This window comes from Calypte anna, chromosome 19 (assembly GCF_003957555.1).
Source record: "Calypte anna isolate BGI_N300 chromosome 19, bCalAnn1_v1.p, whole genome shotgun sequence".
In the NCBI taxonomy this organism is placed as follows: Eukaryota; Metazoa; Chordata; class Aves; order Apodiformes; family Trochilidae; genus Calypte; species Calypte anna.
The window spans coordinates 3,359,022-3,376,926 of NC_044264.1; the positions used below are offsets into that span (position 1 = coordinate 3,359,022).

Below are 17,905 nucleotides of genomic sequence, written 5' to 3' on the forward strand. Positions count from 1 at the left end.
CAGGGAGTGTGTTTGCAGGAATGCAGGGGGCTCCCTATGCCCACAGAATCCACCAGGAGTTTGTCCAGCTTCTGTGTCCAGAAGTATCGCCTCCCACAGAGATGAGAGCACAGGGTCAGCCTCATCCATTCTCATCCATTCCTGCAAGTGTCTCACCTGCCACGAGGCTCCCTGCTCTCAGGTTTCAGTTGCAAGTCTGTGTTGATAGTCACTGTAGGTATCTGCCTTGGAGAAAGCCTTGCTCGACGCAGGAGGGGCTGCTCAGCAATCTCCTCTAGAAACAGGAAACCAGACAAACCTTCAGAACAGGATCTGAGAGGTGTTCTGGGTGCTGTTGTGTTCCAGTTCCAAGGAGAGTAACGTGCAGGTCTGCTCAAGCCTGTTGGTTGTAACACTGATGAAGTTTCACCCTTTGGATGAAAGCCCCTGGACAGGTGTCTGTCGGCACTCTCAGTGCCGATTTGAAGGGCAGGGCTGTCCCGAGTCCTTGCTCCACAATGGGTACTGCAAGCTCTACTGTCATGGGCACAGAGACTCCCAGCAGGGGCCTCTCCCTCTTCCAGGATAACGTCAGCTCTGATCCCTCACAGACACTGAGGAAGGAATAAACCACAACCCCTGCCAGACACCCGCTGGTCCCTCACCTCTCTTTCCACTGCCACCATCTTTTCTGCAGCCCTGCCCTGAGGTGACCTCCGCATGTTCCCTCCGGTCTATTCTCACCAATGACATTTTAGGCAGGGTCTCAGTCTTGTACCTGGAATGAGAAAGAGGGCAGCCCTCCCAGGCATGAGCTGAGAACCTACTTGCTTGCTCAGCCAAGGGCTGCAGGAGCAAACCTACTCTGGCAGGACGATAACATGTCCAGAAGAGGTCTGGGAAGCAGCAGTGTCCTGGTCTGAGATGACCGAGTCCCTCATCTCCGGCATCTGCAACAAGGGTGGAGACAGCTGAGGGGAGATGGGGACACTGGGAGGGAGGGGATGGCTGCCCAGGCCCCCTTAGGGCAGTGCCATCAAAGAGCCAGAGCAGCCAAAGGGCTCTGGCCTCAGCCTCAGCAAGCCTTGCTCTGCTCCTGACCCTGAGAGTGGGGCATCCAGAGCTCCCCATCATCGACCTGGCCTTCTGTCACACAGGGAGGAGGCCCCTCTGGGGTACCTCTTGCACAGCCAGACTGTGGCACACGAGGCACAGCAGGCCAGGAGAAAGCAACCCCCAGAAAGCCTTTCGGAAGAGCCAAGGGAGGTGCCGGGAAGAGGAAACTCCTACCTTGAGAAGAGCTTGGAGCATCTTTGCAGTCCCATTCAGCCTTTTCAAGAAGTGACTGTAAAATTTCATCTTGACGTCCTTTCCCTGGACAATCAGCATGCCCACATCGCTCCAAGTGAGAGCCACGTTCTTCCTGTTCTCCACACAGATACGGAAACGGTGCAGGGTCCTTTCCAGGCACAGCTGCACCATGCTCAGCGAGACAGCGTTGTCTGAGGCGATCTCAGCATAGGGCAGCTGCTGACGATGGGCATGGGCTGGGAAAGGAGAGGAACTTAGGGACCTGCAGAGCTGCTGAGCAGCCTGCAACCCAAGCTCTGCAGCTGCCAGGCCCTCAGGCAGCACACTGCTCCCGAGGTGTCGGCTGGCACAGCCTCTGCCCAGCAGCTCACACTCACTCAGTCCCTCGGGGCAGCAGAGCCACCTCCCTGCTCTGCTCAAGGCCCCTTGCAGTCTCTCTCTTACCGGCTGCGTCCTTGGGACCGCACTGGAGGTCGAGAAGCTCGGCCACGGCCTTTGTGAGATGGAACACGGGTCTGTGCACAGCCACCACATCCTTGTTTGTGCCGGTTGCTAGCTCCCTGACAACCACAAATGTCCCAAGTTGGGGAATGTGGACAGCCTGGAACAGACGAGGGGGTGGATCAGAGGAAGTCTTGGAGGGACAGAGGGATGACTTGCCAGAGAAAGGGGATGGTGCTCAGTGCCCTGCCCAGGCTTCAGGTACAAAAGGAGCAAGGTGGGCTCTTTGGCAACTTTGGGAGAAGGCAAACAGGATCTGCACTTTCCCCTCTCCTGCCTCTTTGCCCACGAAGAACCCAACAGGTCAGGGAGAACAACTGTACTCCGTGGCAAAGGGCTCTCAGGATTTCACTGGGCTTTACCGGGATGAGAGGAGAAGGAGGCAAGTCCCACCTGGTGGAGAGCCAGCTTTTGACTGAGGTAGCCTGAAATAGTGTCCCAGATCCTTGCCACTTCTGGAAAAACAAGGGAAAGATCTGTGTCACGCTCTGAGGCAGCAACCTCAAAACCCTTGAGCCCATTCCTGCTCCAAGGATTGACACATTTCTAACACAAGCATTTCAGGTGGTCTCAACAAGACTTGCAGTTTCCATGGCTGTTTTCTGAGATATCCTTGACCCATCCACACTCAGAAATTGGCTCTGAAGGCCTTACCATAATTCCGAATTTCTGAACAATTCACTATAGGTGGCAAGAAGCTCTCTCTGGACATCTTAGCTGCAGCCATATTCACAGTTAGCAGCTGCAAAAGGTGGCTAGCGAATGGCTCTCTTTTTCTTGCCAAAAGTCTCCTCCTCTTCTTCAAAACTCCCTCTCTGAGCACTTCAACACACCCAGTGCTGTGGTGCAGATGTCTCTCTCTGCCTGTTCCTCCTCACTGCAGAGCAGCTCCAGGAGCAGAGTGATGCTGAGAGCAGTACCCAGCGCCAGAAGTACCCTGAGCCTGGCTAGGGTGTGTGACCTTGGCAGTCACCAGTGTGACCTCAGAGCCTGTCACAGAGGTGACAGAACCTGGCAGGGACACTCTGCAGTGGGCAGGGGCCTCAGGGAGCTGCCCCCCCCTCACTGTCTCCTGACCAGGAGGGGCTTCTGGCTTTGTGGCTCTCCTGGTCACTTGGGCTTCCTTGGCTGCTTTTTAGAGGTGTTGCTGGGTTGGTTCCCTGGTGGCCACGGGTGCTGTGGCACCAGCCAGGCCTCCAGCAGCTGCCTCAGCCTCATCCAGGTCCTCCTTGGAACTCCTCAGCTCTGTGCCAGCCAAAGCACTCAGGTGCTGTGCTCTGGGCCATGGGGTGGTGGTGGCTGCCCCTGACGCTGGTGCTGGGCTCCTGGCTCCCTGGACACCCAGGCACGCAGGCAGGGAGCCCTGCCTTGTGGCTGTGGGTGGCCCTGCTGGGCTGGCTCCCTGGGCTGCATGCCTGCCTCGCCTGCTTTGAGCCCCCCGTTCAGCGGGAACAGCTCTGCCACAACATCACTGGAGCCCCCCCCAGGGACCCCCGACATCAGCACTGCCTCGATGCCCTGGACCAGGCTGCTGCACCCCTCGCCTCTGTCACTGTGGGTGAGTCCTGGGACCACAGGGACCCCCAACCCAACAGGCACCCTGCCCAAGGACCCCCATCCCGACTGACACCTCCATCCCATCCCCAAGGAGTCCCCTACCCTCACCCTCACCCTGGGGGTAGTTGAGGTTGGATACAGCGAGAAAGGGTTTCACCCAGAGGGTGGCTGAGCAGTGGAACAGCCTCCCCAGGGCAGTGGTCACAGCACTCAGTCTGCCCGAGTTCAAGAAGCCTCTGGAGGAGGCTGTCAGGCACATGCAGTGATCCCTGGGGTGCCCTACGCGGGCACAGGAGTTGGACTTGATGATCCTGATGGGTCCCTTCCAACTCAGCACATTCTGTGATTCCATGATCCCGGGCAGCTGGTGACCCCGTTCCTAAACACGGACCCCTGGCAACCACCCCAGACAAGCACCCTAGGGATTCCCAACTCTGCCGAGGTCTCCCCAGTCCTCACCTCGACCCTAGGGACCTCTGAGAACCCCTTCCTCACTGGACCCTCCCTTCCCCCAACCTCTAACCCCAAGCCTGTGCTAGTCCTGGTGTCCCTCTGCTGCTCCCAGAGTCAGGGCAGTGCCAGGCACTGGGGGAGATCATTGTGGGTGCCCTGCACTTTCCTCTCATTTTAATTCTCCTGCTTGCACATTTCTTGGTTAATATTATATTTGTTATTTTAATTATATTAATGTTAGTGAGTAAATTTTATCTGCAGGCAGAGGTCCTTGCAATAGGACAAGGTTTTTTGCCACTTCCCAAGCTCTGATCCCAAAGCAATGTCCAGTAGCAAACAGTGGTACCCGAGCCATAAGTGAGGGCAGTTTGGGTGGTACCTCACATGGTCCCAAGGCCTCGGTGATCTATTTCATGGAATATATCCCACTGGGGTAAGAGATCAGGCATGAGCCATTGGGTAGGTGGTGTGGGATCAGGTTAAGTAGTAACTATTTAATTGTTGTCATGGCTTTGCAGTTCGGGCAGACTTTTTAGTCAGAATGACAGAATTCTTTCCCCCTCGCTCCCCACAAATGGAATATAAAAGGGGAATAAAGACAGGGGACTTTTAGTTGGAAACTGAAAACAATTGGATATAGATTTTAACTATACTACATATATACATGTAACTTTACTAACACAAGGGTATTGTAGTAACATAAAGAGTAAGAAAGAATACAAATATATATTAAAAAAAAAAATATATATATATAAGCCGATAGCACGTGATGAGCTGGTGATAACCAACATCAGCAGAGGCAACAAGAAGTGGATGGAAAAATGAGGAGGAGCTTTTAACTTTCTCAATTTTTACAGAGTATGGCAGGAAATGGGAGGAAATAGATCCCTCTGTTTGTGTTCCACCCCTCTTAGATCCTGAAAACTCTCCTTTATTTCCTCCTGTTCAAATGGTGACAACTGTAAATGCTCGAGAGAGATTAGGTGAAGTGGTTCTGCCAGAGAGAAATTTTACCAACCTTCCAGTCTTTTAGAGGCACAAAGTTTTGCACATAGTATTAAATGTAAGCTTCTTTATGGCAATTCAGCACATCCTTTCATGTCTGGATCCATCAATTTTAACGTCTTGCCCTACTGCTACTTAAAGTCTTTTTTACTGCTCTTTTAAAATCTTTCCAAAAAGCTTCATTTTCGTACCAGCTCTGCTCATTGTCTCAGTGTTCTTCATTTCCGTGCATGACTATGGCAGAAAGATTGACATCTCCCTCACCAGAGAATATTCCTGTGCGTCAGCAAGAAGAGGAGTCAGAGTCACGTTCCTTGTTGGGCAGCAGGTATTTTGCTTCCAGGTATTTGACCACAGCCTAATCAAGGCAGCCTGGTTAAGTTTTTTCAAATCCTGGGCATGTTGAACATTGAGCTTCAGAGTCCCAGCACCTCTGCCCCATGCCTCCTTCTTGGCCAGCTGCTTTGCAGAGTACTTTCAGGTCTCTGCTGCCACAGCCGAGCAGTTCCTTTCAGCAGAGACCCCAGCACACACCCCCTGGCTGTGGAGGGCATGTGAGCATGGGACAAGGACAGGAGATAGATGGGTGCAATTATAGTGTGGTCACTAATTGCAGAAGAGACCACCTAGATGGCCATCAATGCTGGGAAACTCCATTAGATCCCTAAGGCCACAGTAGGGATTCACAGGTTGTTCCTCAGCTCCTTTTCCAGCCCCCTTCCAGGAGGCCAAGCACATTCATATCCATTCACCTGCACAGCCCCCAAACTGTTGCAAAATGTGCTCAGGTGGCTCCTGCCCCAGTTGCCAGTGGAGGTGCTGCCTACACCCCATCCCCATGCTGCCTACACCCCATACCCATGGTACCATGCTGGTACCAGTACCACGGCCCACGCCTGTGAGGAGCTTCTGCTGACACACAGGAGCTTTGGGTGTTCTGCCAGGACCAGGGCTGGGGGAGCACCCTGCTCAGGAAGCACCTCAGAGAAGGAGGTGTGGGCAGGTGCAGGGTGACAGAGGAAGGAGTGTCTGCTGGGGACACCCCTGATGCACACCTCCCCTCCCCATGGGTGGTGACCCAGCTGACATGGCTGTCCCCAGAGCAGCAGCACCTGGTTGTGTCAGGGGGCTGAAATTAGTGAACAGTCCTGACACTTAGTTCTGTCTCTCAAATGCCTTGAACTTTGATATGAGGGGAGGAGATGGGGTGAAACTGGTCCCTCAAGGCTCTGCTTTATCTAGCAAGCCTTGAGGCAGCAGCACTGCTTAGCATGTTGTATTGGTTTATTTTGATGCATTCCTGACTGACACTAAGGCAACTTTTAATCCAAGGTCAAGGTGAAAGTTTCACATCCACACCTATGGTAAGGACCCACTGCAGAGTCTCAGTTCCTGCTTGTTCTGAGCAGCTCAGTGCAATTCAAACCCAACCCACCTACCAGCCCTTTACAACAGCTCCCTCCTCCCTCCTTCCTCCCCCCTCCTCAAATCAAAGGAAACAGACCAGAGATTCCAGGTACTTTGAGGTCTTCCTACAGTGGACTTAAAACAGAGCTACAGAACCAAGGAGAGCAAGAAGCAATAAAAATAACATATTTAATGGGAGAGGGGGCAGGCTGCATGTTGCTTAAAGAACTGCAAATGGTTGATACCAATGCTGCTCCACCTTTCCACACCCATGTGCACACAGCATGCAGCAAGACACAATGAAGCTGCAGAAATTCCATAAACTTGGATTTCTGGGGACCCAAGTGCTTTAACCCTCCTACTCCTAACACACAAGGTCTTTGAACTAAACCATAACTCCATACATTTCTAGAAAGAGAATTACAGTACTGACTTAACAGTTTCTAAGGCTCAGACTGAGTCCAAAAAAACCTCTGATCTGGTTCATTCAATCTCTTGTTTGGACTGTATGAATTCAGCATAAGAATGGTCACAGCAAAATATCCACAGGTAATCTCTAAATTTGTTTTTTTATACCCAGAAGTTAATGTGTCACTAATAGAATTTGTACATATTTACACAGGTTTACCTGTTAGCAAAATAACCTGTTAAACCTCCAACAGAGAAACTTTCAACCTCTATTGGTAAAGGAACATCTGTCCAATGGATGTTTAAATGGATGTTTAATTTGAATTTTAAATCACCAGTAATAAATAGTTGATGGAACATACTATTCAGAACAGAAAAACCCACTATTTAGGCCATGCTTAATACAATTTTTGTTTGCAATTAATACATTTTTGTTTACAGTTAATACAATTTCATCTTTTCTGGACCAGTTGTGTCTAGCTCATGTCTAAACAACATTGGCAGAACCAGAGCTATCAGATCTCTCTTTGACTTTAGCTCGTTTGAATTCAGAGCATTCTGAACAGTCACAAGACCCTGTAAGACAAATCACAGAATGTCAGGGGTTGGAAGGGGCCTCTGGAGATGCCCCAATCCAACCCCTGCCCCAGCAGGATCCCCCAGGGCAGGACACACAGGAACACATCCAGGGGGGTTTGGAAAGGCTCCAGAGGAGACTCCAGAACCTGGACAGCCTGGGCCAGGGCTCCCTCACCGTAAAGGAGTTTCTCCTCATGTTGAGGTGAAACTTCCAGTGTTCAAGTTTAAACCCATTATTTGTTGTACTATTACTGCGTGCCATCAGAAAGAGACTTAACCCTTCCCACTGACACCCACGCCTTAGATATTTACAGAAATTAATAAGATCCCCTCTCAGCATTTTCTCAGCTCCAATTCTCTCCATCTTTCTTCATAGAAGAGATGTTCAGGTCCTTTAAGCATCTTCATTGCTCTCAGTTGGACTCTCTCCTGTCTCCATGTCTCTCTGGAACCGAGAAGCCCAAACCAGGATCCAGTATTCCAGATATGTCTCACCAGGGTAAAGGGGGAGAAGAACCACCCTAGATCTGCTAGACACAATTTTCCTGATTTCCCCCTGTCTTGGCCACAAGGGCACAGTGCTGACCCACGGAGAATTTGCTGCCCACTAGGACTCCAAGGTCTTTCTCCATGAAGCTTCTTTCCAGTAGGATATCCCCTAATCTGTACTGGTGCCTGCTGTTATTCGTACCCGAAGTGTAGGAATGGGTACAACAGTATGCAGAAACCCATGAGAGATTCATTGTCACTTCAGGTATCAAGGGTGGTAGGGATTGTTTCACTGGCCTTAGCAATGCAAACACTTTACCGTAAGAAAGTTCTGGGAAGATTAATTTCCTAAACATGACTTGAATGTTTTGTTGGCTTTAAGAGTAGCAAGTACATCACAGTAAGATTTCAGGAATGTTTAATTCCTAAGCAGGTTTGGGAGTGAGGTCCTTTTGCCTTTCCAATCCACCCCTCCCTGCAGAAGGTCTGAGAGCCAGGGAGGAGGAGCAAGAGCCCAAATTCAGAACCACTGTTTGTGGATTGTGGATTTCCACTCTCCCCACACACACACACCAGTTCTCAGGAGTGTTGACACCACAACCACAATCTGTGTTGAAATCTCTGCTAGGCACAACTATTGCTTTGTTAGGCCTTTTGTATTATTAACTTTGAGAATGTGCTTTGAGTTATGACACTAATTAGAATATATAAATTAACTGGTGATAGCAAGGTATGTAGGAGGTGAGGAAGTGTAACCACAGGAGCAGCAGACATTTCTGGGCAGTGTAGGCTGCCAAGGCAAAATCCTTTTGCAGTTGCACCATCCCTTGGAATGAGACAGACCAGGAAAGTTACATCTGGACAAAGCAGGTTTGAGGTAGATAATGAGGGTAATGAGGACAAGACAAAGGATGGACTGAGCATGTGTAACAACTGAGTTCATACACAGTGATGAAGACTACAGAAGCCCAGCAGAGGAAGTAAACAACCACCAGAGAGACTGTGATTTTGGGAGTAACAGCCAGATGCTGACATAGTTTTTAACTGTAGTATTTAACCATAGCTGTATTTATGTTATTTATTTATAGGTAGCTCATGTTAATTAGTTACTGGGAAAATCAATATATAATTCCCTTTGTGTAATAAAAGCCTCTAGAAGCTTTTGTTTTACAGACCACGTATGGTGGAGGAATCCCCTGTGAGTCCCGATAAAGAATACTGACTTTCAGTGACAAAGTGCTGTTGAGGTCAGCTTGTTTCAGGATGAGGGGAGTGAATGATGTGAACCTGGTCCCTCAAGGCTTTACTTCATTCTCCAACAAGCTTTGAGACAACAGCACTGCTTCATTTGTTGTATAGGTTTATTTTGATGCTTTCCTGTGATCTACACCAAGACATCTTCTCATCCAAGGAAGAGCTGCCTGAAATGTTTAAGCCAGTGGCAGGGTCTCAGAACAAGCAGCAAATGGAGACAAGTACAATCCGGGATGACTTGGCTCGATTTCTGGGTATACTGCATACCAAAAATAATAAAAAGGTTCGCTGTGCTGGGTCACCCCATGCCCCCCAACCCAACTTTGCCCCAGGTGATTCACCAGCTGGAGAACAAAACTGGTAAGGAAAGTCCACGCTGGGCAGAGACCACCCCAGCACCATCCCGGGACATTCCGAGGCAGCAGAGACCCGAAGGATCTCTTGGAAGCCGCTGCCCAGACCTGGTCCCTGCCGGGACCCCGGCGCCCATCCCCATGGCTGTGAGCCCTTCCCGGGGAGAGCGCACGAGCGGGAGCTGCGGGCAGTTCGGGCACAGAGGGGACCCGGTGTCAGTGGCTGCTGACTGAAGGGTCTGAAATTCACTGAAAAGTCTGCCCCTGAAAGTCTCTCGGGGCAGAGCCTCCATGGGGAGAGAAGCCAGGGCTCTTCCCAGCACCAGATGGAGCCGGATCCGGCAGAGGACCTGGCGAGCTCCAGACACACTATGGGTGCCCCACTCCAAGATGGCGGCGGGAAAAGGAAGGAGGTGGGGGCAGGGAGGGGTGGAGATTCCCGCCCTCTTGTTTAGGGAAGAGCAGGAGATGAGAGGGGATCCCGCAAAAGGGCTCCAGCCCTCGGACCGTCTTCTGTTCCCAAGGCTTGGGCCAGCAGTCCCCAGGCTAAGGAGGCAGCATGGCGGGCGTTAGCCCCAGGTCACGGCTGGCAGGGCTGAAATCAGCTGATGGTTCCTTTGCATCCTCAGTGCTTGCTCTTAGCCATGTCCTCCTGCATTCCTGTTTTGAAAGATACCTTGAAACTGAACTGTCTTCTTAAAAGTGGAATTTTTTATTTCTTTGTTTGAGCCTTATGAAAAATTTTCCTTCAAAAGTCTTTTCTGACTGCATCAGGAGCCTCAGTTCTGCTGCTTGTAAGGAACTGGAAGTAGTTGTGAGAATGTTTCCCAAACAAATGGAGGACAAGTGTGTGCAAGATTCAGAAAGCAACTTTATTCTGCAAGGTGATTAGAGAATACAGCAGGGACATGTGTGCCTGGGCTCAGAGCAGTTTAGAGCAGGTTAGTGATTGGTATTTTTTCTACTGATGCCATCTGTACCTGCAAAGCAGAAAGAGTATAAAGTCTTGCTGGATCAGGAGGGGTGTGGGTTTCTGAGCAGTTTTTCTCCCTGCTTGGTTGGAACTTGGTTGGGAACCCCAGCATTTATAAAAACTTGGCTCTGATACAATCACAGAATCTCAGACTGGTTTGGGGTTGGGAGGGACTTTAAAGATCATCTAGTTCCTACTCTCTGCCATGGGCCAGGCCACCTCCCACAAGACCAGGTTGCTCAAAGATACCGATCCCTAAAAACCAACCGCAGGTGAAAGGCCCAACCCAAAGCAGGGAGCTTTTCTACTTTGCAAGAGAAGAAGAAAACAGCTTTTGCTATGCAGGAGCAGCCCTTTTCACCCCTTGTCCCCCATCCTGCACAACGGGCCCCAGCAGGGCACTGGTCTGGCCACGTTCCCAGTGCAGACAGGGCAGAGTGCTACTGGTATGGGGCTGGTTTGATGAGGATGGCAGAGGCTTTGCAGTTCCCATTGCACAGGCTGCCCCACGTGATGCCCCCCTTGACATTCAGCCGTGCAGCATAACAGGCTGAGTACCACCACCCACCCCCGTAGCGGGAGGCACAGTTCCCTCTGTAAGTGTCCTGATCTCGATCTTTGGTGGAGAACCTCATGTTGTTGTGCACATCCCTAGGGTTGTCTGAGTCCATGGCATCTCCCGCTGTCCCTGAGTAAGTTCCCAGCCTCAGCCGGTAGCCGTGGGACTCATCTTCCACAGCGAAGAAGTTGTAGTCTGCAAACTTGGTGTTGTTTGAAGCATCCCAGATGATGAACCTGACCTGGTAGACCTTCTGCTTGGAGATCTGATGGATGTACTCAGTGCCCAGCCAGTATTCAGTGTGCACATTCCCAAAGCCGTGCTTGTAGGTGCTCCAGGACTCAGCCCAGGTGATCTCCGTGCTCTGCCGGTTCCTCTGGATGACCGTCCAGCCCCCATCCCTCCCATCCATCTCACAGGACACCAGGATGGGGTGCAGGCCAGTGGGCTGGATGACATAGACACCACTGGGGCTGCCAGCAGGGACCTCACTGCAGTCCTTGGCCAACCTGGGCCAGAAGGGAGGGTGATAAAAAAAGCTTGTGTGACAAGACATGACTATGTGTCACCCTGTAGCAGGACAGAGGACATCTGGCCAGGCTTAAGCAGGTGTCCCAGCCTAGCAAGGTCAATGTGTTTGGGGATGAGAGTGGGTTGGCCCTAAGCCTTCTGTTCCTCTTCCATATAGGGCACCTAACAGGTGCAGTCCCAGTGAAAGGTCCCAGACCCACTGGGGCTATGCTGGCATCAGGCCAGGAGACTGATGTGAACTAGTGAGCTCCTTTGGGCCTCTTGACATAGGGATTGTGTTACTAAAACTGGATCATGGTGGAGGGAAGGTGGAGAAGACCTAAGCCCCTTCTGGTGACTGAGGGAACAGGAAAAAATTACTCCTTCAAGCTCAGGGACACCCCCACCACTCTGCACAGTGCACACACACACATACACACACACACACAGAAACACACACCACAGCATTGGGTACAACTCACACCCACCATCCCCCCCCTGCAGCAGGCCAGGGCTAGGGACAGTGCGTGGCCCTTTCCTCTGGAGCTGGCTGTACATGAGCACCCAGTTCCTGATCCCCCCTGTGCTGCAGGTCTCTCCATGCCTTCAGGTCCCTTTCTGCATTACCTCCTACCACAGTTAAGCTCATCCTGCTGGATGGACCAGAGCTCCTCTCCCCAGCTGAGCAAAGGGTGAGGCCAAGGCCACATCTCCACAACCTCCCTGGCAGTACTCACTCACATGGAGGTGTTTTGGGGTCTGAGGCCACCAAAGCACATCCTCTCCCCAGCCCTGTTTTACCACGCCCAGAGCATGGGCTGGGGCTGCTCAGGAGCCAGGGCTGACCCAGCTGGAGGAAGGGAAAGGGCACTGCAGTGCCCACGGGAGGTTACGTACTGGTTTTCTCAGAGCACTTGCCAAAGTGTTGGAAGGAGATTTCTTGAAGATGTTTAAGGTTTGTGTATGCATGGAGTAGCCTGGGGCAGCCAAGACGAGCACAGAAACAAGTAGTACAAGGCACTGGGCTACTAGAAAGAGAAAGTTGGGAGAAAAGATGAAATGTGACCCTCTGTCTGGAGAGGCAGGAAATTCCCATTAGCTCCAGCACTGCATGGTGTGACAGTACTGAGTGAGCTGGCAGGAGTGCCCCAGCCATGCTGGGCAACACCAGACTACTCCCTGCAAGAGGAGAGCCTGCCAGCAGGGACTCAGCTCTTGTGCCCAAGGGGCAGACAAACTTCCCTGCACCCCCAGACCCAGCTCCCAAAAATCCAGAGCACCCAACAAGCAGCTGAGCCGAGGTTCATTTCTGGCCCCTGAAGCAGGGGGGGAGCCAGGAGCAGGACACAAGCTGCTGGTGCTGGGAGGGGTGGCCAGTGAGCCTCAGAGAGCACCAACACCACCACTGCTGCCCTCAGGGTGCTGGGACCCCTGCAGGGAGCCTCTCCCCACTGCTGGGCTTGCCCTCTCTGTGCTTCCCAGCCCCGTACTCACCCATGGTGTTCCACCCAGGAATGTCCTCCAGAGCGAAGGTCTCCCAGAGGCATTTAGTGCCCTCTGCAGTGGGCACAATGAGTGGGTTCTTCCTTTCTCGCCAGGGAGGGAATCAGCCTGGTTTGTGCCCTCGGAGAGCACAAGCCAAGACGAAGGTGTCGGTGCACAGCTTCCTGAGCTGCAAGGATAGAACCCCTGGGCCAGCCAGAGTCCTTGGAATGGTCTCTTCTGTGAGTGCTTAGCTTCCTGGATGGAATTTCCCCTGGGAACAGCATATTTGTGAGCTCTGAAGAGTGGAACTCAGTCAGTAAACACTTGAGTGCCAGTCACCAACCCGCATGAAGAGCAAAATCCACACTCTGGAGAGATATCCCCACCTCCCCCCACTGCAGCAGGGTGCTGCCAGGTGAGTGGGTTCTTGTTGAAGGTGCTTTTGACAAGGCCAGCCTGGTTCTTGGTGGGGAAGTGAGAGCAGCCCCCAGACTCCTAGAGACACCAGCAGTTGTGGGACAGCATCTGGGGCTTCTGCTGAGTGCACGACTGCAGGCAGAGGGCTGTAGCTGTAAAGGAACCAGGAGAAGGCTCCATTCCCCAGGAGGACACAGTCCTGGTCTGCAAGAATGCAGCTGAATGGGCTTGCTGGGAGACACTGGGTGAGAGAGCTGAGATCTCTGGGCTTGGGAAACTGGTCCTGCAGGATGGATGGGTAGAGAGGAAAGCAAGTGTTCTGCCCAGGAAGAGGGGGATGGAAGGCGGCAAAAGGGATCTGAGCATGTCAGGAGGGAAAAGGAGGGGTCTGAGCAGGCACAGAGGGTAAAGCAGAAAGCCTGATCCTGTGTGCATGGAGAGGGGGAATGGAGGGGATCTGACAGTGGGAAGTGAGCACCCAGAGATCTGAGTGTTGATGGGTGGCAACAGTGGGAATCTGAGGACACTTGTCACAGGAAAGAGGACTATGAGTGTGCACAGAAGGTTAAAGTGAGCACTAAGCAGATGCTGGAGGTAACAGAGGAGATGTGAGTATGAGAAGGGGGAACAGAGAAGATCTGGGTGCAGCCAGAGGGAAATGGGCCAACACCTGAGACTACAAGATGGGGAATGGAGGTGTCTGTGCAGGGAGGACAGCAGAGGTGTTCCAAGGGAGCACAACGAGAGGAATAGAGAGAATGTGGAAAGCAGCTGGGTGGGAATGGACAGCATCTGAGCGTGCTTGGGAGCAAACAATGACTCCAGGGAGATGTAGGAGAACAAAGAAGGGAAGAGAGGGAATTTGAAAGCTTGAAGAGGGGGTGTGGTTTGGCTGTGAGGCACTCGGAAAGAATGGCAGGGACGAGGAGCTGAGTAATGGGAGAGTGGGGGCACTGAGGGTCTGCTGAGGGGAACAGAGGGATCCTGAGCACACACAGAGAAAGAATGGAGAGGACAGCAGTTCCATGATCCTAAGAGTTTCAACCAATGCGATACGGACAAACTCTGAGTGCATTTCCAGACTGTTTCATTTTTCTCTGGCAGCTGGTTTTTTTAAACAAAAGTGCAGGTACATTGTCAAGAAACATGGAAAAGTGCAGGCACCATGATCAAAGTCTTCAGGGTTATTTTTTAATCTCCCATTCTACTTGAAAACTCTACAACTTTGCACACATTACAACAACAGAGAAAAACAACTGCAGCAAAGTAATTTCTTTTGGGATGGATCCAGGTGTCAGACTCCCCTAGGGAATATCTTGGAGTCTGCTCTCCTCTGGGGGTGCCTCTTGTCTACGTCTGTGGAGGCTCCAGCATTTCAGGAGGCTCTGGGTGGCAGAAGGAGGAATGGAGGATGGGAAAGAGCAGGAAGGAGACCCAGTGGGGTGGGATCCTGGGGCATCTGGGGGAGCCCAAGGGGCAACTGGGAGGTCCTGGGAGATGCTGATGGCTTGTAAGGGTGAAAGAGTGTGATCACCCTGGGGGCAACTGGGGAGCAACTGAGGTCAGCTGTCAGGAACTGGGGCCCCCACAGGGACAGAAGGGGGTTGTGGGGGAGGGAATGGAGAAAAGTGCCAGGGCCTCGGGGGCAATTGGTGAGCAGGGGGGAAGCAGGGCAGCCTGGAGTGATCCTGGGTGGAAGGGAAGGAGCCCAGGATGGGCCAGAGGACAATGGGAGTCTTCGGGGGATATCATGGGCCCTGTGAGCTTAGGGAGTCCATGCCCCAGCTGGACACCTGGTCTGCCTTGTATTTCTAGGGAGTTGTGAGGGCCTGAGGGTCCCGGGGGCTTTGGGAAGTCCCGGTGCTGGTCTGTGGGGAGCCCCAGAAGCACGGAGACGTTGAGGGTAATTTGGGTTTAGGAGGTGTGGAGGACTTACACTATCAGCACCCACGAGCAGCATGGAGCCAAGAGCACCCAGAGCACCAGTGGTTTGGATGATAGTCCGGGGGGATCCTGGGGGTTGGGCCAGCGCTGGCACAGCTTGGAAACTGCGCCTGGATTCCCGCGCTCTGCCTCCACGCTGCCTCCTGTCACTGTGGGGAGCCGGCACAGGGGTTCATGGGGCAGGACCCCCAGGCCAGGTTGTCCCCGCAGCCCCAGGATCAGAGCTCCCCAGGAAGCCGGGCATCCGGGGGTCCCTGGCTGCCCGCCACGCTGGCTTCCCTGGCCCCCCGGCACCCCTGGGCGCACCAGTGAGGTAGAAGTACTTGCGGGCCACGGGATCGGAAAGGAACCCCAGGCAGCAAGCGATGGTTCCCGGAGTGGGGTCCTGGAGGGTGAGACTGAGCAGTCCCTCCGGAGTCCTTTGGAGCTCCTCAAACACCGCCAGATCCTGTGGTGTGCAGCTGGGGGAAGGCATCAGCACAGCCCGGTCCATGGGGTACCCGTGGCCAGCACAACAGGGCTGTGCAAAGGCCCCCGTGTCCACACGGGCTCCTCACGGCCCCTCTGCGCTTCTCATAAACCCTGGCTCAGAGGCCCCTCGTCACGCGTGGCCCTGGCATCCCACCCATGTTCTTGTGCCCCGGGTGGGTGCCCCCGGGAGGCCGAGCCAGAGCAGATGCCAAGGCCAGGCAGGGCTCGCTGCCGACGGCCAGCCCCGGCACTGGCATCTCTGTCAGGCCTGGCGGGCTCCTCTGGCACTACATCCTTGGCAAAACATCCAGGTGATGGGCAGATTCGGGGGGGTGGCGAAGGGCACCTCGCAGGTGCAGGGTGAGGGCTTCGTCCGCGTGGGCCCAGATGTCCTGTGCTGGGAGCAGGGACAGGCGGGTGAGCTGGCAGCATCTTGGTGCCCTGGGCAGCAAGGAGGGTGGGCACGGAGCTCGGCCCGAGGTGGGGCTGAGGCCGGGCTGGGTCCTCCCATGGCCCTGTACCTGGGCAGTCGCGGGGGAAAGGGGCAGTCCACGTGGCGGCAGGTTGCACACTGGAAGACGCGGGCGGCTGGCTGGTAGCCTGGGAGGAAGAGCCTTGGTGGTGCCAGGGGAGGGATGGGAGAGGTAGGAGGGGACAGGGGTGGCGAGACGGAGGGATGGGCACTCACCACAGGGTGGGATGCAGGCGGGAGCTGGTGAGGATGAAGCGGAGTTAGAGTGGGGATGCGGGGCCCTGGGATGAGCTGTCAGGGCTCAGTCCTCATCCAGCCCAGATGGGGTCCCTGGGGCTTTCCCCAGTCTGGGTGTCCTGGCTAGGTGGGGTGTCCCCACTGGCCCCATACCTTCCTCCAGATGGCTCAGCTTCACCCAGATGGTGTTGATGGCTTCCTCCAGAGACTCCTCAAGGGGCTCTGGGGGATCGCGGATGTCCAGGTGAGACAAGGTGCCCTCCCCCTGATCCCCAGAAGCCCTCTCCAGACCCCACACATACTCTCTGCAATTCATCTCGACCCCCTGTGTCCATCCTGAACACCCACAGAACACTAAATGCTCCCTCAAAAGATCCCGAAGCTGCACACCTTGAAGCTCACATACCCTCGGGATTCCCCCAGTGTCCCCTTGCAGCCCTCAGCCCCCCCTATATCCTCCATTTCACCACACCCTCCATTCAAAGCCTCCTCATCCCATGCCCCATGTGCTGCCCCTCGCTATCCCACATGTCCCCCATCCCCTGCTCACTCGTGTGGTTCTGCTGCTCCAGAACGTGCAGGGCATCCACAATGATCTCCCCCAGTGCCTGGCGCTGCCCTGACCCTGGGAGCAGCAGAGGGACACCAGGACTAGCACAGGCTTGGGGTTAGAGGTTGGGGGAAGGGAGGGTCCAGTGAGGAAGGGGTTCTCAGAGGTCCCTAGGGTCGAGGTGAGGACTGGGGAGACCTTGGCAGAGTTTGGGAATCCCTAGGGTGCTTGTCTGGGGTGGGTGCCTGGGGTCTGTGTTTAGGAACAGGGTCACCAGCTGCCCAAGATCATGGAATCACAGAATGTGCTGAGTTGGAAGGGACCCATCAGGATCATCAAGTCCAACTCCTGTGCCTGCATAGGGCACCCCAGGGATCACTGCATGTGCCTGACAGTCTCCTCCAGAGGCTTCTTGAACTCGGGCAGGCTGAGTGCTGTGACCACTGCCCTGGGGAGGCTGTTCCACTGCTCAGCCACCCTCTGGGTGAAAACCCTTTTCTCGCTGTATCCAACCTCAACTTCCCCAGGGTGAGGGTGAGGGTGGGTGTGGGTGTGGGGGACTCCTTGGGGATGGGATGGAGGTGTCAGTCGGGATGGGGGTCCTTGGGCAGGGTGCCTGTTGGGTTGGGGGTCCCTGTGGTCCCAGGACTCACCCACAGTGACAGAGGCGAGGGGTGCAGCAGCCTGGGTCCAGGGCATCGAGGCAGTGCTGATGTCGGGGGTCCCTGGGGGGGGCTCCAGTGATGTTGTGGCAGAGCTGTTCCCGCTGAACGGGGGGCTCAAGCAGGCGAGGCAGGCATGCAGCCCAGGGAGCCAGCCCAGCAGGGCCACCCACAGCCACAAGGCAGGGCTCCCTGCCTGCGTGCCTGGGTGTCCAGGGAGCCAGGAGCCCAGCACCAGCGTCAGGGGCAGCCACCACCACCTCATGGCACAGAGCACAGCACCTGAGTGCTTTGGCTGGCACAGAGCTGAGGGGTTCCAAGGAGGACCC

The 17,905-nt window shown here is 54.0% G+C and overlaps 2 protein-coding genes across 2 annotated transcripts; both read right to left on the reverse strand.

Annotated features, from left to right (window-relative positions):
* Positions 1-10,121: 10,121 nt before the first annotated feature.
* On the reverse strand, positions 10,122-13,062 carry LOC103535870 (fibrinogen-like protein 1-like protein). The gene is made up of 3 exons (XM_030462765.1): positions 12,833-13,062; positions 12,218-12,366; positions 10,122-11,327 (listed from the first exon to the last, which is right to left on the reverse strand). The coding sequence occupies exons 1-3, from the start codon at positions 12,834-12,836 to the stop codon at positions 10,710-10,712; spliced, it is 771 nt and encodes a 256-aa protein (XP_030318625.1). The 5' UTR covers positions 12,837-13,062; the 3' UTR covers positions 10,122-10,709.
* Positions 13,063-14,545: 1,483 nt separating this feature from the next.
* LOC115599386 (sperm acrosome membrane-associated protein 6-like) lies at positions 14,546-17,841 on the reverse strand. Its single transcript, XM_030462671.1, is given in 13 exon segments — positions 14,546-14,625; positions 15,177-15,333; positions 15,491-15,654; positions 15,958-16,007; positions 16,009-16,052; positions 16,177-16,198; positions 16,200-16,255; positions 16,344-16,367; positions 16,518-16,586; positions 16,915-16,989; positions 17,568-17,604; positions 17,606-17,694; positions 17,697-17,841. Coding segments are annotated over 13 exon segments (942 nt in total). The 3' UTR covers positions 14,546-14,615.
* Between the last annotated feature and the right edge of the window lie 64 nt (positions 17,842-17,905).

Coding starts and splice junctions, on each gene's coding strand:
- LOC103535870 (XM_030462765.1), bottom strand. Junction 11,328..12,217: donor CAGTACGTAACCTCCCGTGG/GCACTGCAGTGC, acceptor AGGTTGGCCAAG/GACTGCAGTGAGGTCCCTGC.